Source organism: Euleptes europaea, chromosome 6 (genome assembly GCF_029931775.1).
Source record: "Euleptes europaea isolate rEulEur1 chromosome 6, rEulEur1.hap1, whole genome shotgun sequence".
Taxonomy (NCBI): domain Eukaryota; kingdom Metazoa; phylum Chordata; class Lepidosauria; order Squamata; family Sphaerodactylidae; genus Euleptes; species Euleptes europaea.
In genome coordinates this window covers 2,367,321-2,387,500 of record NC_079317.1, presented here as the reverse complement: position 1 = coordinate 2,387,500, position 20,180 = coordinate 2,367,321, and the positions used below count along the sequence as shown (strand labels likewise).

Here is a 20,180-nt window from a genome sequence, read left to right as displayed (position 1 = left end):
AAAGCTCAGACCCTGCCAGAAAATATTTTTGTTAGTCTTTAAGGTGCTACTGGACTCTTGCTCTTTTCTACTACAGTATGAGAAAGGGCCTTCTCGGTCATGGCACCTGAACTTTGGAACTCCCTCCCGGGGGGGGGGGGTTCATCTGACTCCATCTATCGTTGTCTGCTGCCAATGAACGAAGGCAGCTGTTTTGTTTTGTTTGGTATTCCCTCCCTAAACTGTTAGCCCTAGTAGCCAATTTGGAAGGCTTTAAGAGGGGAATGGACATGTTCACGGGGGAGAGGGGTATTCATGGCTACTAGTCAAAATGGATACTGGTCATGCTGCATGCCTATTCTCGCCATCATCAGAGGATCATGCCTATTATATTAGGTGCTGTAGAACACAGGCAGGATAAATGCTTCTGCAGTCGTCTTCTTTGGGGGCTTCCTAGAGGCCCCCGGTTGGCCACTGTGTGAACAGACTGTTGGACTTGATGGACCTTGGCCTGATCCAGCAGGGCCTTTCTTTTGTTCTTTTGTTCTTATACCCTCCTCTCATTGGTACACCCAATACATACATACATACATACATACATACATACATACATACATACATACATATATATATGTGTGTGTGTATTTGAAATGTTTTAAGGTTTGAAATGTGTTCATCCTGTCACGTGTGCTACCGTGGGGACCCCAAATTGCTGGAAATGCAGCACAGGAATGTTTCCAGTCAGTCAATCGTGGTGGCTCTGCCTTGTCTGGCCCTTTACCCCCCCCCCTCCTGATCGGCTGCCTCCATCTCCTTTTCTTGTGTCCCCAGATCTGGACGATCCCATCGTGACCGTGCACCAGAGCATAGGGGAAGCCAAGGAGCAGTTCTACTATGAGCGGACTGTCTTTCTCAGGTGTGTGGCCAACTCCAACCCGCCTGTCCGGTACAGCTGGCGGCGAGGACAGGAGGTGCTGCTGCAAGGATCCGACAAAGGGGTGGAAATTTACGAGCCCTTCTTTACCCAGGTAGGAATCAAGGTACAGTCATCTTTTTTTATTACTCCTCTTCTGCCCCTGCCTTTCCCCTTTCATTTCTGTGTCATATGCCTGCCTTTCAAACTGTTATTTCAAGCTTCAATTATTTCAAGCTTCAAGAATTTCCTGACAAAGCAGTTCCTCAGTGGAACAGGCTTCCTCGAGAGGTGGTGGGCTGTCCTTCTTTGGAGGTTTTTAAGCAGAGGCTAGATGGCCATCTGACAGCAAGGCTGATTCTGTGAACTTAACAGACCATGAGAGGGAGGGCAGGAAGGGTTGTGTCAGTGTTTGGCTCTCATGGCCCTTTCTTGCATGCCCAGGGTAGTGCCGATCTCCACTTTGGGGCCAGGAAGCAATTTTCCTCCAGGCCAGATTGGCCAGGGTTCCTGGAGGGGTTTTGTTGCCATCTTCTGGGCATGGAGTAGGTGTCACTGGGTGTGTGGGGGGAGGGAGGTAGTTGTGAATTTCCTGCATTGTGCAGGGGGTTGGACTAGATGACCCTGGTGGTCCCTTCCAGCTCTATGATTCTATGATTTTACGAAATATTGCCAGTCGAAACTGAGAAATGTTGCTAATATTTTTTCCCATTTTTACTTTCCCCCCCTGTCAAGTCACAGCTGACGTATGGTGACCCCTCGGTGGGGTTTTCAAGGCAAGAGATGTTAGGAGGTGGTTTGCCATTGCCTGCCTCGACTTCATGACCCTGGTATTCCTTGGAGGTCTCCCATCCAAATTCTTGCCAGGGTCAGAGCTGAGAGTCTGTGACTGGCCCAAGGTCACCCAGCAAGATTTCATGGTGCAAGTGGGGATTTGAACCAGGGTCTCCCAGGTTCTAGTCTGGAACCTTAACCACTACACCACGCTGACTCTCTTATTGCTAATCTTACAGAAATGATTTTAGCTCCCCACAATTCTTTCATAAGAGTTTCAATAAAGAAGCTCCCCCTACCCACCTGGTGGCTTTAAATTTAGTCACAACATAAATGTGTTTGGAGGAATCCTCCCCAGCCATAGCAGAACCGTATCAAGATGTTTGTAGCTGCTCTTCAAACAACTCAAAAAAGACCCCCTTCCAAGTCATGTTTTGGACAAAATTGTTGTACTATATAGCATAAAGAGAGATTTGGGGTTTGCTATTTTATTTTAAGCCCTGACCTGGATGCCCCAGGCTAGCCTGACCTTGTCAGACCTCGGAAGCTAAGCAAGGTCAGCCCTGGTTAGTATTTGGATGGGAGACCACCAAGAAAGACCAGGAAGGCACTGGCAAACCACCTCTGTTAGTCTCTTGCCATGAAAACCCCCAAAAAGGGTCGCCATAAGTCATCTGCGACTTGAAGGCACTTTAAACACACGCACACATTTTATTTTAAAGCTAGAAATGTTTTTAACTATTATGCAGCCTTGATCCACAAGGAAAGGTTGACTATAAACATTTTAATAAATAAAGGTGGAATCTGAACAGAGAGGAAGCAACCTGTTGTCTTCCAGTGGCCAAAAATGGCCTGGGTCTTGTGGAGGAAAAGTTTGGTGAGATCCTTTATCCAGGAAATCACCTCTCTCATTTTTGAGATAGAGAGGGAGGAAATTTCATCCAAGTATATTCTGCTTCTCTTCTTCCACTGAGAGCATGTGAAGGGTGGGCCCAGGGTCTCATTGCTTTTAAGGAAGTTTTTTTTAAAGGTGCTGGAACATTATAACTTCTTTCTGGCATCATCATCTCTCTTTCCTGTATGTTTCCCACCCCCCCTTCTGCTTCTCCCTTTCCTGTTGGTCGCAAGAGCATGCCAATCAGATGGGAAGACCCAAACCTCAACGAAAAGACAAAATTTCCCAATTGAATGTAAAGAATATCAGAAGATCCTTGCTGGATCAGACCAGTGGTCCGTCTTGTCCAGCATCTTGTTCTGCACAGTGGCCAGCCTGTTCCTCTGGAGAGCCAACAACAGGGCATGGAGACCGAGGCCTTTCGTGGGTATTAAGAACATTAGAAGAGACCTGCTGGATCAGACCAGTGAGGGTCCATCTAGTCCAGCATCCTGCCTCACACAGTGGCCGACCAGTTCCTCTCTAGGGCCAACAACAGGGCATAAAGACAAAGGCCTTCCCCTTATGTTGCCTACTGGCTCTTGGATTCAGAGGCTGACTGCCTCTGAATATGGAGGTTCCCTTTAGTCACCACGGCTGGTAGCCACTGATAGTCCTCTCCTCCATGAATCTGTCCAATCACCTATGCCCATGGCCATCATTACATCCTCTGGCAGAGAATTCCATATTTTAATCACACTCTGTGCAAAGAAGCATTTCCTTTCGCCCGTTCTGAATCCACTGCCCACCAACTTCATTGGCTGCCCCCAAGTTTCATTCCTGCCTTCTAGCCTTTCTCGAGCAAAGGCCTGCCAGACACCACCACCCCCACACCGGTTGTGGGAGGGCGGTTGTGACACCTTTGGGCCAGGATTAGGTTCTGGTTTCTTGCTGCTGTTTTTTCCTACCTGTAGAATTCAGCTTGTGCTGTTTGCTACACTGTTAAAATGTCCATTAATTTTTAATATTGTGCTTTTCCATATCATCGCGCAGTGCCAAGAAATTCATCGGGTAGGGAAGGCTGAATCGTTGCAGTTTAGCCTGGTGTGTGTGCAAAGTGTTTATAGAAGAGCTGAAACACCCATAGGAAGGATTGGCGGCTACTTGCCCTGGGCCAAAATCAGCCCCCTGAGGAGTACCATCAGGCCTCCCTGTGGCAAGTTGGGTCACAGCAGAGACTGTGGCTGTCACCCCCCCCCCCCCACAACATGGTGTAGTGGTTAAGAACGGTGGTTTGGAGCTGTGGACTCTGATCTGGAGAACTGGGTTCTCCGCATGAGCGGCAGAGGCCAATCTGGTGAACTGGACTTGTTTCCCCACTCCTCCACACGAAGCCAGCTGGGTAACCTTGGGCTAGTCACACTCTCTCAGCCCCACCTACCTCACAGGGTGTCTGTTGTGGGGAGGGGAAGGGAAGGTGATCATAGGCTAGTTTGATTCTTCCTTAAGTAGTAGAGAAATCCGGCATATAAAAACCAGCTCTTCTTCGTCATTCGCCCCATCCTCAGAGGGGCCCTTCTAAGAAGTCCTGCTGGTCAGACCCAGAGTAGAACTGTAGGGATGTCCCCAGTCTCACCACTAGGAGCACCCTGTCACATGATTTCTCCTCTCTCTTTAAGTTTACCACTGAATAAGGACATGAAACAGGTGTGACTGTGCCAGCCAATTCCTTCCCTGGTCCTTTAATCTGCTTGTCCACCTCCCACCCACCTCCCAATCCGCTGTAGTGAGGAGGATTCTAGGTGAGTTCCAGAACAGATGAGGGAGAAGCACAGAAAGAAGAAGGAGTGAGCATAGAGACTGGAGATGCCCCAGCTGTCTCACACCCCCCCCCCGAGTCACCTGCAGAGGTAGCAGTAAATGGGGCATCTCCCAGTTGCACCCCTTTTACCTTGGATGCTGCCTGGCTCCCTCTTTCCCCAGTAGCATTGTGGGGATGCTTCCTGCACTTCCCTTACATGGCATCTGGCAACTGTCGTTCATGCAGAGTCTCGCATCACTGGCTTCCACGTCACTGAGAGCTGTATGTAGCCCTGCACACTCCTGTTCGGGGAAGCAGATCACATGGGATCCATGAAAAGAAACAAATGAGATAACCGAGTGTACAATCAGCAACCCAGCGCAGAACAACTTGCAACTTTTCATAGATAATATCCAGCTAATGGCTTGGAAACTCCCATCCCTTTTGCTCTTTATTACACTTGACAGCTTTATATTGCTAAAAATGGGCAGCAAAAATGTGCAGAGAAATTCGGCAGCTGAGACCTTGTGGGGGAAGGGATTTCAGCCTTATGGCACTCCTAGACTTCCTCTGGACTCAAAGAAATTCCCAAGAATGATTGCTATGGTATATCCATCTTTGGGGGGCTAAATTCACTAGCATGTTTTATTTTTATTGTTTTTATTTTCTTCTTTTTTTAAGAGGGTCCGACGCTACCCGACAGCTCTTGGGAGACTGTTGCTATGCAGGGATGTCCCAAGATGAACAATTCTCTTTGCTTGCTGCTTCCCGTGGTACCATCGGGTGCATCTGACATCATAAAAAGCGTGACGATGTGCCAATCAATCTGCATGGCAGTTGACAGAGTACCAAAAGACAGGCCCCGCCCCAAAGACCTTGCAATCTAAAAACTTGATCTAAAGGAGGCATCTGGGAGGGGGAGGGGCAAACGGGGGGTTGACTTGGTTTTTGTTTAGTTCTGTTTCAGCATAAAATGGAAGAATGGGGATTTCCTAAGGTAGAACCTGCCGGTAGAATAGCCCAGGCGGACTTGTAATAATTTCCTAGCTGTGCAAAAGCCCATGGCAAGGAATGGATCGGGAAGGACTGTGACACAGTGGTAGGGCATCTGCTCGGCATGCAGAAGGTCCCATGTTCAAGTCCCTGCGTCTCCAGTTAAAAGACCTGACAGTGGGTGTCCTGAAAGACTTCTTCCTGAGACCCTGGAGAGCGGCTGCCAGTCTGAGTAGACAATAATGATGGACCAAGGTGCTGATCTGGTAGAAGGCAGCTTCATGTGTGTTCAACGTGGTAAATGATCTTAATAAAACAGAGTCCTCCTCCTGTCGTGTGACCTCAGTTCCAGTTCAGGGCTTGATGGACTTTGGTCTGATCCAGCAGGGCTTTTCTTATGAGCAGGCCTGTTATATTAGGTGCTGTGGATCACAGGCAGGACGGTGCTGCTGCTCTTCGTCTTCCTCTGTCCAGAGGACTCGGAGAGTCCCTAACCCGTCGTGTCAGTTCGGGGGCCCATTCAGGAAAGGCCCTCACCATGTGCGGGTGGCTCGGTGGTATCATCTAGTGGCGGGGTCGCCACACCAGCAGGAAGGGTGGGCAGTCAGCGCCGACTGTACCCTGAGTAGGCAAATTGCAATTAAAAAGCCCCTAAATGGCAGAGCAGACCAAAGAGCAGAGCTGGGACTTTTTGAAGTATTTAATTAGAAGGGAAGGGCTCCTCCCGGTCTGGGATTCCTTACCTAATAATGCCTCAATATGGAAGTGTTTATTATCGTCTCCTCTATTAGATAAGTTCGTACTGGGTTATACGATGTGGCACGTTAAATTAGATTGCATTTTGGAAATCATCTGGGGTGGGGCGTTCACTTACTGCTGGAGATTTGTTTTTCTGCTTTGGAATTTAATGAACAAATCAAGTTGCCACATTGGTAACAGAAGGCTTATATATAACCTTTCTATATTTATCAGAGGTCAGGGTGAATTAGTCTCTCTCTCTCTCTCTCTCTCTCTCTCTCTCTCCCTCCCTCCCTCTCTCTCTCTCTCTCTCTCTCTCTCTCTCTCTCTCTCTCTCTCTCTCTCTCTCTCTCTCTCTCTCTCTCTCTCTCCGTGAGAATGTGATTGGAAAGATGTGTATAAAAGGACTAAATGTAATTAAAGGTTTGAGGAATGGTGATATTCCCCTATTTCCCCTTGTGTTGGGGGCGGGGGGTAGAAGAAGAGTTGGTTTTTATAAGCCAACTTTCTCTACCACTTAAGGAAGAATCACACCAGCTTACAATCTCCTTCCCCTCCCCACAACAGACACCTTGTGAGGTAGGCGGGACTGAGAGAGTTCAGAGAGAACTGTGACTAGCCCAAGGTCACCCAGCAGGCTTCATGTGGAGGGGTGGGGAAACCAACCCGGTTCACCAGGTTAGAGTCCACCGCTCTTAACCACTGCACCACGCTGGCTCACCACGCTGGGTGGTAGGTTGCTCAAGAGAAGTCCAGAGGCTGTGGCTCAGTGGTAGAGCCTCTGCTTGGCATGCAGAAGGTCCCAGGTTCAATCTCCGTCATCTCCAGTTAAAGGGACTAGGCAGGTAGGTGATGTGAAAGACCTCAGCCTGAGACCCTGGAGAGCCGCTGCTGGTCTGAGTAGACAATACTGAAAATGATGGATCAACTGTCTGATTCAGTATAAGGTAGCTTCATGTGTGTGTTCACATGTTCGGCCTGGATCTTTGCTTGTGAGGTAGCCAGCCTGGAAGAGGCATTCTGCGTCTGAGGTATCAGGTTGCATCCAGAAATCGTGGGGAGAGACCAAAGTGACTTCTAAAGGTTGGAAAAGACGTGCGTAATGAAAACAAACCCCCAAAGTAGTCGAGGTGGTGGTGGTGTATGCCACGGAAACAACCCGTGCATAAAAGTCCTAAGCGACTTTCAAGTAACAGATACGATGACAGGATTGGGACCTCACCATACAGTTGTCAAGTACCCCGCCCAAACCATTTTCATCATCATTATATATTGTAATTGCTCAGCCCAATTACAAGATTACATGTGCTGTGTTTACGCAAATTAAGTCATTAGACATAATAAGTCTAATTACATAAATTGGCTGGGGAAAAATTATTTTGACAAATGATAGAAATTTCCGCAGTGTGAACCCAACTCCGATTGGGACATGAGCCCGAGACTTGTTCAGAGGAGCTGAGCGGCTGGCCTTTTGCCTTGTTTGGCTGGAGAACTTCTTAGGTAAAGTTCGATAGAAGAGCGGAGCAGGAGCGCTTAATAGTTCTGAATTCCGATTCCTGCAAGTATTCATCAACTCATTACGTACTTAAGTGCCGTCAAGCCACAGCCACCCTATGGAGACCTGGAGACCAAGATGCCCTACGAGGAAAGGCTGATGGAGTTGGGAATGTTCAGTCTGGAGAAGAGGAGGCTGAGGGGGTGCAGGATTGCTCTCTTTACGTATTTGAAGGGCTGTCACTTAGAGGAGGGCAGGGAGCTGTTCCTGTTGGAGGCAGAGGACTCGCAAGAATGGATTAAAATTCCAGGTGGAAAGGTACCAGCTGGATATTAGGAAACATTTTTTTTCAGTAAGAGTTGTTTCGATGGTGGAATCAGCTCCCTAGGGAGGTGGTGAGCTCCCCCTCACTGGCCGTCTTTAAGCAGAGGCTGGACAAGCACTTGTCAGGGATGCTCTAGGCTGATCCTGCATTGAGCAGGGGGTTGGACTAGATGTCCTCTTAGGCCCCTTCCAATGCTACGATCCTATGATTCCAGCAAGGAGGATTTCAAGGAGGTGCAAGTGAGGTGAGCTTTCAAACCAAGTGAGCTTTCAAACCCAAAGTTTGCCATTGCCTTCCTCTGCAGAGTTTTCCTTGGTGGCCTCCCATCCAAGCCTTGACCCTGCTTAGCTTCTGAGATCTGACGAGAGCGGGCTTCTGCCTTCTTTCCCACCATGCCAGTATGTAGCTAAATAATAATAATAAAAAAAACTACCATCAAATTGAGCCCCAGATTATTTCCCCGGGTGGACACTCTTTTGTAGGCCTGAGCGAGACAACATTGCCACCCGGATGGGGTTATTCCCTGGGAATGGGGCAAAAGAATTCAGATGGCGAGTGTGAAACCCTTCCTTCTGTTGCCTGCCCCCTCTTTGCCAACAGCAGGAGGTTTTTGGGGCAGAGCCTGAGAAGGGCGGGGTTTGGGGAGGGGAGGGACTTCAGTGCCATAGAGCCCAATTGCCAAAGTGGCCATTTTCTCCAGGGGAACTGATCTCTATCAGCTGCTGGAGATCAGTTGTAATAGTGGGAGATCTCCAGCTAGTACCTGGAGGTTGGCAACCCTACCTGGACTGCATCCCTGTCTCTATAGGAATGCACAGGCACGTCCGGCCTACTTGCTTCCTCATCATCCTTCTGCTGAGTTATAATTTGGAAATAATTAACCCAAAATGGCATCCGATGAAATGTGGCTGGAGCTGTGGCAAAATTGCTGTGATTTCTTTCCTGACTTCATTTATCTCTGAATGCCTGACAGATCGATCATTCAATATTTGCTACTTCTGCCTCTCAATACTTTATCCTTTTATATTATTTGCTGCAAGTTTGCCTTGTGTCTCAGAAATGTTTGGCCTCGCTTTGGCGGTCTGCTTAGGCACCCTAAACTAAGGAGAACCGGGCCCTCTTTATGTTGCTCAGAGGCCTACTGAGGGTTGGCAGGAGAATGTTTTTGAATGGTGCAATGTGGGCAGCATGATGCCGTTCCCAGCAAATAGCCAGTGATTTTGCAACTGGTGACAGGGGGTGGTGGTGAAAGATGTCACTGGGGTGGGCAGGATCTTCAAAAGGGCACACCTTCCCATCCACATGATGTAGGAAGGCACTTGGACTGCAGTCTTCCCAAACAGATAATATTCAAACTAGGCTTAGGAAAGATCAGTGCAAAGCAGGGAAGGTGACGGATCAGGGAAATACATCATGCGGATGTTCCAAATAAACCTGCTTCAATCCAAATGTCTACCCAAAGCAAAATGACTGTGTGGAAACAACTCAAGTTCACACTAATAGCTAGATAGACTTAAACTTTGGTTCTATATAAGGCAGCCTTGTTTCTGAGCTGAGCAGATTCAAAACATGTAATTTGAAAATAACCAGGATCCCCCACACCAATTGCCTGAAAATACTGGATTCCACGAATTTGGGAACTGAAAGGGGGGAGGGGTTTCATTATGCAATGCACAATTAACTTCACGCTTTTTGGAACACCTGGATCCATCCTTGATTATCAATGGCTAGTAACTGTGATAGCTAATGGGAAGCTCCATCATGTTCAGAGGCAGTCTATCCCTCTGTACCAGAGGCTTCTGGAACATTTGAAGATGCTTTAAGACAGGCATGTGAAGTATCTGGTTTTTGCATGGGTAGCCATGTTAGTGTATCCGTAGTGGTAGAAAAGAGCAAGAGTCCAGTGGCACCTTAAAGACAAACACAGTTTCTGGTAGGGTCTGAGCTAAAATGACTAAGCTGGGGATATCGTATTTTGGTCACATTATGAGAAGCTAAAATGACTAAACTGAGGCTGTCGTACTTTGGACATATTATGAGAAGACAAGAGTCACTGGAAAAGACAATCATGCTAGGAAAAGTTGAAGGCAGCAGGAAAAGAGGAAGACCCAACAAGAAATAGATTGACTCCATAAAGGAAGCCACAGCCCTCAGTTTGCAAGACCTGAGCAAGGTTGTCAAAGATAGGACGTTTTGGAGGACATTGATTCATAGGGTCACCATGAGTTGGAGGCGACTCGACGGCACTGAACACTTAACACACACATGAGTTTTCATGAGTCACAGTTCACAAAAACTCATACCCTACCAGAAATTTAGTTAGTTTTTAAGGTGCTACTGGACTCTTGCTCTTGGATTTTGCAGGGTCCTAATGTGGCTTCTCTCCCTCTATAGACATTTCCCTATTGTAAGTTCATCATTGATTGATAGCCACTCAGACCCTGCTTTTACAAGGTGCTCAGAGCAGCCTACAAAACAAAACAGAGGGGCCGTGGCTCAGTGGTAGAGCCTCTGCTTGGCATGCAGAAAGTCCCAGGTTCAATCCCTGGCATCCCCAGTTAAAGGGACTAGGCAAGTAGGTGATGGGAAAGACCTCAGCCTGAGACCCTGGAGAGCCGCTGCCATTCTGAGTAGACAATGCTGACTTTGATGGACCAAGGGTCTGATTCAGTAGAAGGCAGGTTCATGTGTTCATGTGTACAGAGCAACGGCATCATGCATCTTGAGAGCCTGGCAGCAGCTGCCTCCCCCCCCCCCCAATGTCAACCATCAATGCTGGTGCTTAACCATTCTGGGAGGATGGAGCCAGGGGTCTCCTATGGGAGGCTGGGATGCACCTCTGTCAGTGACCTGGGCCCGTCTGTGCTCAGAAGGCAGGAGCAGTGTGCACCTTCAGTACTTAACGATTGATGGGTAGTAGGAAACTTCTGGATTGGCCAGGTTTGGTCAACAGTGCCATTCCTTCTGCTTTCAGGGGCCTGCTGCTTCCAGCTAGGGTTGCCAACTTCTGGGGAGAGCCTGGAGATCTCATAGAATCATAGAGCTGGAAGGGTCCACAAGGGTCATCTAGTCCAACCTCCTGCACAATGCAGGAAATTCACAACTACCTTCCCCCCCCCCACACACTCAATGCCCAGAAGTCAGCCAAGATGCTTTCCCTCTCATCATCTGCTTAAGGCCACAGACTCAGCATTGCTGACAGATGGCCATCTAGCCTTTGCTTAAAAACCTCCCGGGAAGGAGAGCCCACCACCTCCCGAGGAAGCCTGTTCCACTGAGGACCTGCTCTAACTGTTAGAAAATTCTTCCTAATGTCTAGACGGAAACTATTTTGATTTAATTTCAACCAAAAGAATTTCCTGACATTTAGAGCGGTTCCTCAGTGGAACAAGCTTCCTCGAGAGGTGATAAGTGCTCCTTTCCTGGAGATTTTTAAGTAGAGGCTAGATGTCCTCTTTGGAAGATGGACTCTATAGCATAAAACCCTATTGAAGTCCCTCCCCTCCCCAAGCCCCGCCCTCCCCAGGCTCCTCCCGCAAATCTCTAGGAATTGCCCAACCTGGGGCTGGCAACCCTCCTTCCAGCATTACCATGCTGAGATTCAGGTGCCGCCTGTGGTCCCAGCAAGTCCCTGCGGAACCACAACATGCCTGCTTGGCCCACAGGCCTCTCCAGAGGGTCTTCCTGACTCTGACACCGAGGTTCCTTTCCTTGACGAAGTTGCCCCACAGTAATTCCTCAGATCCCAAATCCACACAGTGAAAGCTGTTAACCAAGTCTCTGCCTAGAGGCATCTGGTTGGCCTCTGTGTGAACAGACTGCTGGGCTTGATGGGCCTTGGTCTGATCCAGCAGGGCCTTTCTTATGTTCTTAAGTATTTCTTCACACAACACATAGTTCAGTTGAGGAACTCCCTGCCACAGAATGTGGTGATGGCTGCCAACTTGTAAGGCTTTAAGAGGGGAGTGGACATGATCTTGGAGGAGAAGGATATTCATAGCTACTAGTAAAAATTGATACTAGTCATGATGCATACCTATACTCTCCAGGATCAGAGGAGCATGCCGAATATATTCGGTGCCGTGGAACACAGGCAGGACGGTGCTGCTGCAGTCGTCTTGTTTGTGGGCTTCATAGAGGCACCTGGTTGGCCACTGTGGGAACAGACTGCTGGACTTGATGGACCTTGGTCAGATCCAGCAGGGCTTTTCTTATGCCCTTATGATATGTTCTTATGACATGTGGAAGGAAAAAAAGGGGGGAACCCAAAACCTCACTGCAGTTGGGGAGGGAAGTTGGAGTGAAAGCCCTGTGCAGAAGTCCCCACTGTGGAAGAACTTGGGAACATTTAGCTTATGGATGCTGGAGGCAGAACGCTGGGGCACAGGGGTCGTTGGTTTATCCACGCCAGTGACATTCTTAGGACAGCTTCACACTCCCCAAAGCCACTTCTTTTCTTACAGAGATGAACTTTAGACGGAAATTATCCACTTGTTCCCTAAACGTACCTCTTTCCTTTTTCTTTTGCTCGACGGCTGCAGGGCGAGACCAAGATCCTGAAGCTGAAGAACCTCCGGCCGCAGGACTACGCTAATTATAGCTGCATCGCTTCGGTCAGGAGCGTCTGCAACATCTCCGACAAGATGGTGTCTTTCAGGCTGTCCAACAAAACAGGTATTTCACTATGCTGGAATTGAGGAAAACCAGCTGAGGTTCTACATCTCCCCGCACCCCACCTCATGGGGTTCAATGGTCAACACTTCCCCAGTTCTAGCCTGACATCTCCATTTGCATTGCTATTGTGTGTGTGTGTGTGTGTGAGTTTACTGGCCTTGTATTGCTGGGGAAGACTCCTCAGTGTGACAGGATGTCTCACTTTACTCTGCTATCTCAGCAGTAGTGTGTGCGAAAAGGATCTTGGGGTCTTAGCAGGCCAAACACTGAGTCAGCAGTGTGATGCGGTAGCTAAAAAGTCAAATGCGATCTTGGGCTGCATCAACAGAAGTGTAGTATCCAGATCACTCGAAGTGCTGGTATCGCTTTACTCTGCTCTGGTTAGACCTCACCTGGAGTACTGTGTTCAGTTTCGGGCACCACAATTTAAGAAAGATGTAGACAAGCTGGAACGTGTCCAGAGGAGGACAACAAAGATGGTGAGGGGTCTGGGGATCAAGTCCTATGAGGAAAGGTTGAAGGAGCTGGGTATGTTTAGCCTGAAGAGAAGAAGAGAGGGGATATGATAACCATGTTCAAGTACTTGAAGGGCTGTCATATAGAGGAGGGTGCCAAGTTGTTTTCTGTTGCTCCAGAAGGTCGGACCGGAACCAACAAGTTGAAATTAAATCAAATGAGTTTCTGTCTAGATATCAGAAAGAACTTTCTGACAGTTACAGCGGTTCAGTGGAACAGGCTTCCTTGGGAGGTGGTAGGCTCTCCTTCCCGGGAGGTTTTTAAGCAGAGGCTAGATGGCCATCTGTCAGCCATGCTGATTCTATGACCTTAGGCAGATGATGAGAGGGAGGGCATCTTGGCCATCTTATGGGCATGGAGTAGGAGTCACTGGTGGCGTGGGGAGAGATAGTTGTGAATTTCCTGCATTGTGCAGGGGGTTGGGCTCGATGACCCTGGTGGTCCCTTCCAACTCTATGATTCTGTGACCATAGAGCTGCCTAACAGGAGGGTAGAGAATACATTGTATCCAGTATGGTCTTTGGGAGACCCCGTGTGGTGTGGACGTCAGTGTGTCAGAACTGTGTCTGGGTTAAGTTGGAGGAAGGATCCTGAGGTGGAAGGAAGACTCCTTGGAGGGTGGTAGGGTCCACCCCCTTGCCTCCCATTCTGGTGGATGGGAAAGGGTTAGAAATCAAAAGAAATGTGCAGATGCGCTTTCATTCCCAGTGCCCCCCTCCTCTCACTTGGAATATTCCTAGGCCTCAACAGTTTGTCCAGAGGAAAATTTGCTTCCAGCACCATTTGATGCTCCTACTCAGAAACATAGAGTTGGAAGGGGCCGTAGAGGCCATCTAGTCCAACCCCCTGCTCAATGCAGGATCCCTGACAAGTGTTAATCCAGCCTCTGCTTAAGGACTGCCAGTGAGGGGGAGCTCACCACCATTTCCCTAAGTAGCCCATTCCACTGTTGAACACTGCTGAACTACTCTTACTGTAAAAAAAAAAAAAAGCCTAATATCCAGCCTGTACCTTTCCTCCCCAATTTAAACCCTCCAGTCTGTTTACAGAAAGTTCAGAGTAGGGAGGGGAATTTACCCCTCAGCTTTGTGCCCATATCCGGCCTGGGTTAATGTATGTCAAAGGTTTCCTTGGGAAAGAAGGGTTGCCAGAGGCATTTGGTGAATCAGCAACCGACCTAGGGTTGCCAGCTCCAGGTTGGGAAATACCGGGAGATTTTGGGGCTGGAGTCTGAGGAGGGTCGGGTTTGGAGAGGGGAGGGACTTCAATGCCATAGAGTCTAATAGCCAAAGCAGCCATTTTCTCCAGGGAAGAAGAAGAAGGGTGATTTTTAGATGCTGATTTTCTCTACCACTCTCTACACCCTGTGAGGTAGGTGGGGCTGAGGGAGCTCTAAGAGAGCTGTGACTAGCCCAAGGTCACCCAGCTGGCTTCATGCGTAGGAGTGGGGAAACCAACCTGGTTCTCCATATTAGAGTCTGCCACTCCTAACCACCACTCTTGACCAGTACACCAAACTGGTGGAGATGGGAGGGACTTCAATGCCATAGAGTCCAATTACCAAAATGGCCATTTTCTCCAGGAGAACTGATCTCTATCTCCTGAATAGAGCTCTCCAGCCACCACCTGGAGGTTGGCAACCCTAAGCTGACCCCCCACACACACACACACATAAGCATCTCATTTGGAACATGGAGCAGCTCCTTAGTATGGAAATTTGGTGTTGGGTGTTAACGCCGTTCTCCAGCAAATGTCAAGAAATTTGACAAACCGCCGACTCAAGGAACCAGGTTTATTCTTTAATAATCTAAACGCTGCAAAGGCACTGAAAGCCGATAATGAAGGCAGTGGCTGGAAGAACCTTAATGAGGCTCAGGCTTTGTGCCTAGGGTGAGATTTTTGGTTTATTTGGACTCGGCATGTTGGCTCTTGCTCTGGCAAATTGCACTCACTAGATTTTGGGGCGTTTGTGTTTGTGTGTGAATTTCCGCACCGGGAGAAAGCCCGTGTTTCCTAGCAGCCGAAGCTGCCGGCGTGGTGGACCGGGATATTAAAACAGCTGACACCTGCTGCAGAGTGGCCAGCCTCCAGGTGGGGCCTGGAGATCTCCCAAAATTACAATTGATCTCCCTACCCTTAGAGAGGCACAGGGCATGCCACCGAGGGAATCCCGCAAGGCCTGTCTGCTGTGGGCAGAGCATAGTTATTTATTTGATTTAAAACCTTTAGTAGCTGCCTTTCTTTCTTACAGTAGAAAAGAGCAAGAGTCCCGCGGCATTTTAAAGATTAACAAAGTTTCCGTCAGGGTAGGAGTTTTCGTGAGTCACAGCTCACTTTTTCAGATAACAGCTGGCTAGATACCTTCTAGCTGTATCTGAAGAAGTGAGCTGTGGATCATGAAAGCTCACACCCTGACAGAAATTTTGTTAGTCTTTAAGGTGCCACTGAACTCTTGCTCTTTTCTCCTGCTAGTGACTGACTAACACGGCTACCCATCATGGTCTTTCTTCCTTACAGAGCTCAAGTCGGCTTTTGACAAAGGTAAAATACATAAAATAAAATACACAAAACTTGAAAACCGCCATTTAAAATCACAATTCAAGGACTGCCAGTAAACTTAACTAAATGCAGCCCTAGATACAACCTTCTTCAACTGCCTCCTAAAGATAGGTAATGAGGGGGCCAGGCGCACCTCCCTGGGGAGCTTGTTCCATAATCATGGGGCTGCCACTAAAAAGGCCCTCTCTCACCTTTCCACCAGGCATTGAAGTCCCTCCCATCTTCGATTGGTGGGACAGTCGGGAGAGCCTCTCCCTGTAATCTTAATTCCCAGGCAGTAACGTATGGGAGATGATGGTCCTCCAGATGTGCTAGTCCCAAGCCATGCAGGGCTTTAAACGTCAGAACCCACACCTTGAATTGGGATTAGGAGCAGATTCTTAGCCGGTGTGATTGCTGTAATATCAGGGCCAAAACCAATATGCAACGGAGAAAGCCATCGCTGAAGAAGGTGAGATAGATGCCTGCTGACAGAGTTCAGTTAGTTCAAAAACAAATACATTCAAATAGTGAAAAAGCAAAGTGTGCCCGATAAGCCTCACTGAAACAGCTAATGCCATATCCAATCTAGAGGCCAAAGGAAGTCACTTAAGTCCAGAAAGCCTCTTAAATCCAGACGGGAATCCGGAACTGTTCTTGTTTTGCTGTATCTTCTTCAGTTGACAAGGATGAACTGTGAGTGGCTAGAAATATAACCGAACCGCAATCTTGCAGGCTTCACATCAAAGAGTTAACTCGTATGTTCATCTTGTGGCTTCAGGTGGTAATACACTGGCTAATTCCAGCACAATTAGACAACGTGTATGCATTGTTTATTTATGCTCAGGTTTTGATGGCCGATGCTGCTGTGATTTTGTGCAACCTTTGGTACAGCACATCGTTTACCTTTTGATTGTATCACTGAAGTAGGAGCTGAGGAGGAGGGCCAGAGTAAGCCTAGCCCACTCCCTCCCCTTATGGATCAGGACCTTCTGCCTGCCAAGTAGATGCTCTGAGCCGTGCCCCCCCTTCCCCACTCTGCTTTAGTCCTGTCATGACTGTAGGGACAGGGGAAGGGGACAGAGTAGGGTTTCTCCTCTCACTCGCCCCAAAGTAGCAGCTACAGGATCTCTTGTGTGTGTGGGGCGGGGAGGCTGTTGCTTTGCAGGCACCTGCTTAAGTTCTGAGGCTTCCAGTGCCGTGGGGGCGAGCGGACCGATTTCCTAAATGGGAGCATCGTCTGGCTTAATCAGAAACAAACAATTAAGCAGATGCCATCAAATCAATGTGAGTTCATCAAGACTGCGTCAGACATAATGGAGGTTTACAGCATTACACGGAGGTGTAATTGGGTGCATTTACACCCACCTAATTCAGCGGCGTTGGCAGGGGCTTAATTGTGTCTGTTGGGCTCGACGGTGCGATGCCAGCGATCCAACTTCCTCGTCTGCTCAGATCTCTGATGGATTTCCAAACAATTTCCAGGAAGCAGATTTCTCTCGCAGCAGTTTTCATTCCTTGGTGCCAATTAGGGTTGTGCATATTGATATACCTGAACCTAAAATAAACTCAGAAGTAGCCGTTCCGGCAATACTCAGGTTTCAGTTTTACCGAATGACAAAGCCTGGGGATCTCAGGTTCGGCTATTCGCCTTTGCTCAGATGCAGGTCTCTGCAGCTTTCTCCCATTTTTCTATCTTTTTTTTCTGGTTTTGTTAGGGCCCCATAGTTGGGGCACTTTTGAGGTTAGGGTCGTGTAATCGGAGCCAACTTGGTCTTACCAACTTTTCAATGGGTTGATCTGGATCAAGCATAAGGGTTTTTTAAAAGACAGGGCTCACCAAGTCTCGTCTGGAGGGATATACCCTCCAACTAAAACATACAAAAACAAAAACAGGGGGGGACCTTATGTACTGTATGAAGAAATACTTCCTTTTCTCTGTGTTGGATCACTCATCCTCCAGCTTATAGAATCATAGAATCATAGAGCTGGAAGGGACCACCAGGGTCATCTAGTCCAACCCCCTGCACAGTGCAGGAAATTCAGAACTACCTCCCCCCACACACACCCAGTGACCCCTACTCCATGCCCAGAAGATGGCCAAGGTGCCCTCCCTCTCATCATCTGCCTGAGGTCATAGAATCAGCATGGCTGACAGATGGCCATCTAGTCTTCTTAAAAACCTCCAGGGAAGGAGAGCTCACCACCTCCCGAGGAAGCCTGTTCCCCTGAGGAACCACTCTTAACAGTTAGAAAGTTCTTCCTAATGTCTAGACGGAAACTCTTTTGATTTAATTTCAACCCGTTGGTTCTAGTCCGACCTTCTGGGGCAACAGAAAACAATGTTTCCACATTATGTATGGTTCCACATTAACATACCACACCCTCATTAGCACATTATCTTGATACTTACAGGCAATGATTAGCACATTACCTTTAATACTTTGCAGGACAATGATTCAGCTCAAACCCAACCCCCTTCTGACTATATATTACTCTTCCTACACACTTGACACTGGAGACTGTCCTTCAGTGTTACTCCTCTGAAGATGCCTGCCACAGCTGCTGGCGAAACGTCAGGAAAGAAAATACCAAGACCACGGTCACACAGCCCGGATAACCTACAAGAACCAATGGTTGTACTGTTTGAGAGATTAGTGTCTTCTACCTCAGAAACGTTTCCTCTCAGCATTTGATTTCTGTTTTGCCAATATGGCTTTATTTAACAATTCTGCAAAATGCAGAATGAGTACGCCACACGTGAACACAAGTAGCTGCCGTACACTGAGTCAGACCACCGTCCTTCAAAGTCAGTATTCTCCACTCAGAATGACAGTATCCCTCCAGGGTCTCAGGCAAAGAGGTCTTTCACATCACTGCACACCGCGTGGTGTAGTGGTTAAGAGCGGTAGTTTGGAGCGGTGGAGTCTGATCTGGAGAGCCGGGCGGAGGCTAATCTGGTGAACTGGGTTGGTTTCCCCACTCCTCCACATGAAGCCAGCTGGGTGACCATGGGCTCTCCCTCAGCCCCACCTACCTCACAGGGTGTCTGTTGTGGGGAAGGGAAGGTGATTGTAAGCCGGTTTGAGTCTCCCTTAAGTGGTAGAGAAAGTTGGCATATAAAAACCAACTCCTTCTTCTACTACTACTTGCCTGGTCCCTTTAACTGGAGTTGCCGGGGATTGAACCTGGGACCTTCTGCATGCCAAGCAGATGCTCTACCACTGGGCCACAGCCCCTCCCTGAGTCCAGTTAGGTGAGCTCGGTAGCCTTTGGGCCCTTCCTAGTTGGAGCCATGGCTGCGCACTGTTTTTGAACATGCCCTGTGGGTGGATTAAGCCAAGCGCTTGCAACACAACACACAATGCAGACATTTGTCACTGGCAGGTCCCTTCCGGAAGGATGATCGCCTGCCATCTCTGCGCCTTAGTGTGGGGGCGGAGGGGGGGCTTGTAATGACAGCCCACCCTAAGCTGCCCTTTGATCTCCTTTGTGAAGGTCCGGGGCTGGAAAGGTTTTCTTGACTCGTAATCTCTCCATTAAGTGTCGGCCTGTTTTGTCTAACGCTTTTTAAAAAGAGGGAGGAAAAATAATCAGTGGAAATATATTGGAGAATTATCTCGTCGGAGGAGTGTGTGTGCATGTACAATACAGAAATATATGAAATCTTTTAGCATTCATAACAATGCGCCGGCTGGCTGGGAAGATGCCTGTAATCCCCAGATAAGGAAAACAGCCCCTTTAATGAGCAGAACCACAGGAGAAAATGGCACTGCATTAGCTCTGTAGCGGAGAAATGAAAGAGCAGATGATTGATGTCCCCGGCCGGGTCGGCGACATTTGGCCAAGGGAGGGGTGACAGGTGTCGGCTCCCCAGCGCTCTCTTTCCTTTTCGCCATGATGCCATCCAGTCGGACAACCGCAGAGGCAACAAAACCTACTTTATCAAGACACTGTTATTGATTCCCACATGAGCCTCAACAAGGAATGATCACTCTCAATGCTCAGCTAACACTGAAATTAAAAGAGTTTCCGGCTAAACATTAGGAAAAACTTTCTAACAGAGAGGTTCTTCAGTGGAACAGTGGAACAGGCTTCCTCGGGAGGTGGTGAAGAGCCAGCGTGGTGTAGTGGTTAAGAGCGGTGGGTGGAGCTGTGGACTCCGATCTGGGAAACTGGGTTTCATTCCCCGCTCCTCCACTTGAGCGGCGGAGGCGAATCTGGTGAACTGGATTTGTTTCCCTACTCCTACACACAAAGCCAGCTGGGTGGCCTTGGGCAAGTCACAGCTCTCTTGGAACACTCTCAGCCTCACCTACCTCACAGGGTGTCTGTTGTGGGGAGGGGAAGGTGATTGTAAGCCGGTTTGATTCTCCCTTAAGTGGTAGAGAAAGTGGTAGAGAAAATTGGCATATAAAACCCAGCTCTTCTTCTTCTATGGAGCTCAGGTCTGAAACATAAGGCTGCGCCCCTAAGCACAATTTCCTGGGAGTAAGAACCACCGAATACTCCCACAAGCCTCCACAGCAGAATTAGTCTCCTTCTCCTTCTCCTTCTCCT

General features: G+C 48.4%; 1 protein-coding gene across 1 annotated transcript in view; it reads left to right on the top strand.

Moving 5' to 3' along the window:
- MDGA2 (MAM domain containing glycosylphosphatidylinositol anchor 2) overlaps positions 1-20,180 on the top strand; it is a 438,982-nt gene that overhangs the window by 221,134 nt on the left and 197,668 nt on the right. Inside the window, exons 4-5 of the mRNA XM_056851084.1 lie at positions 811-1,007; positions 12,434-12,566. Coding sequence (XP_056707062.1) covers positions 811-1,007; positions 12,434-12,566 — 330 coding nt within the window. The remainder of the gene's footprint in view (positions 1-810; positions 1,008-12,433; positions 12,567-20,180) is intronic.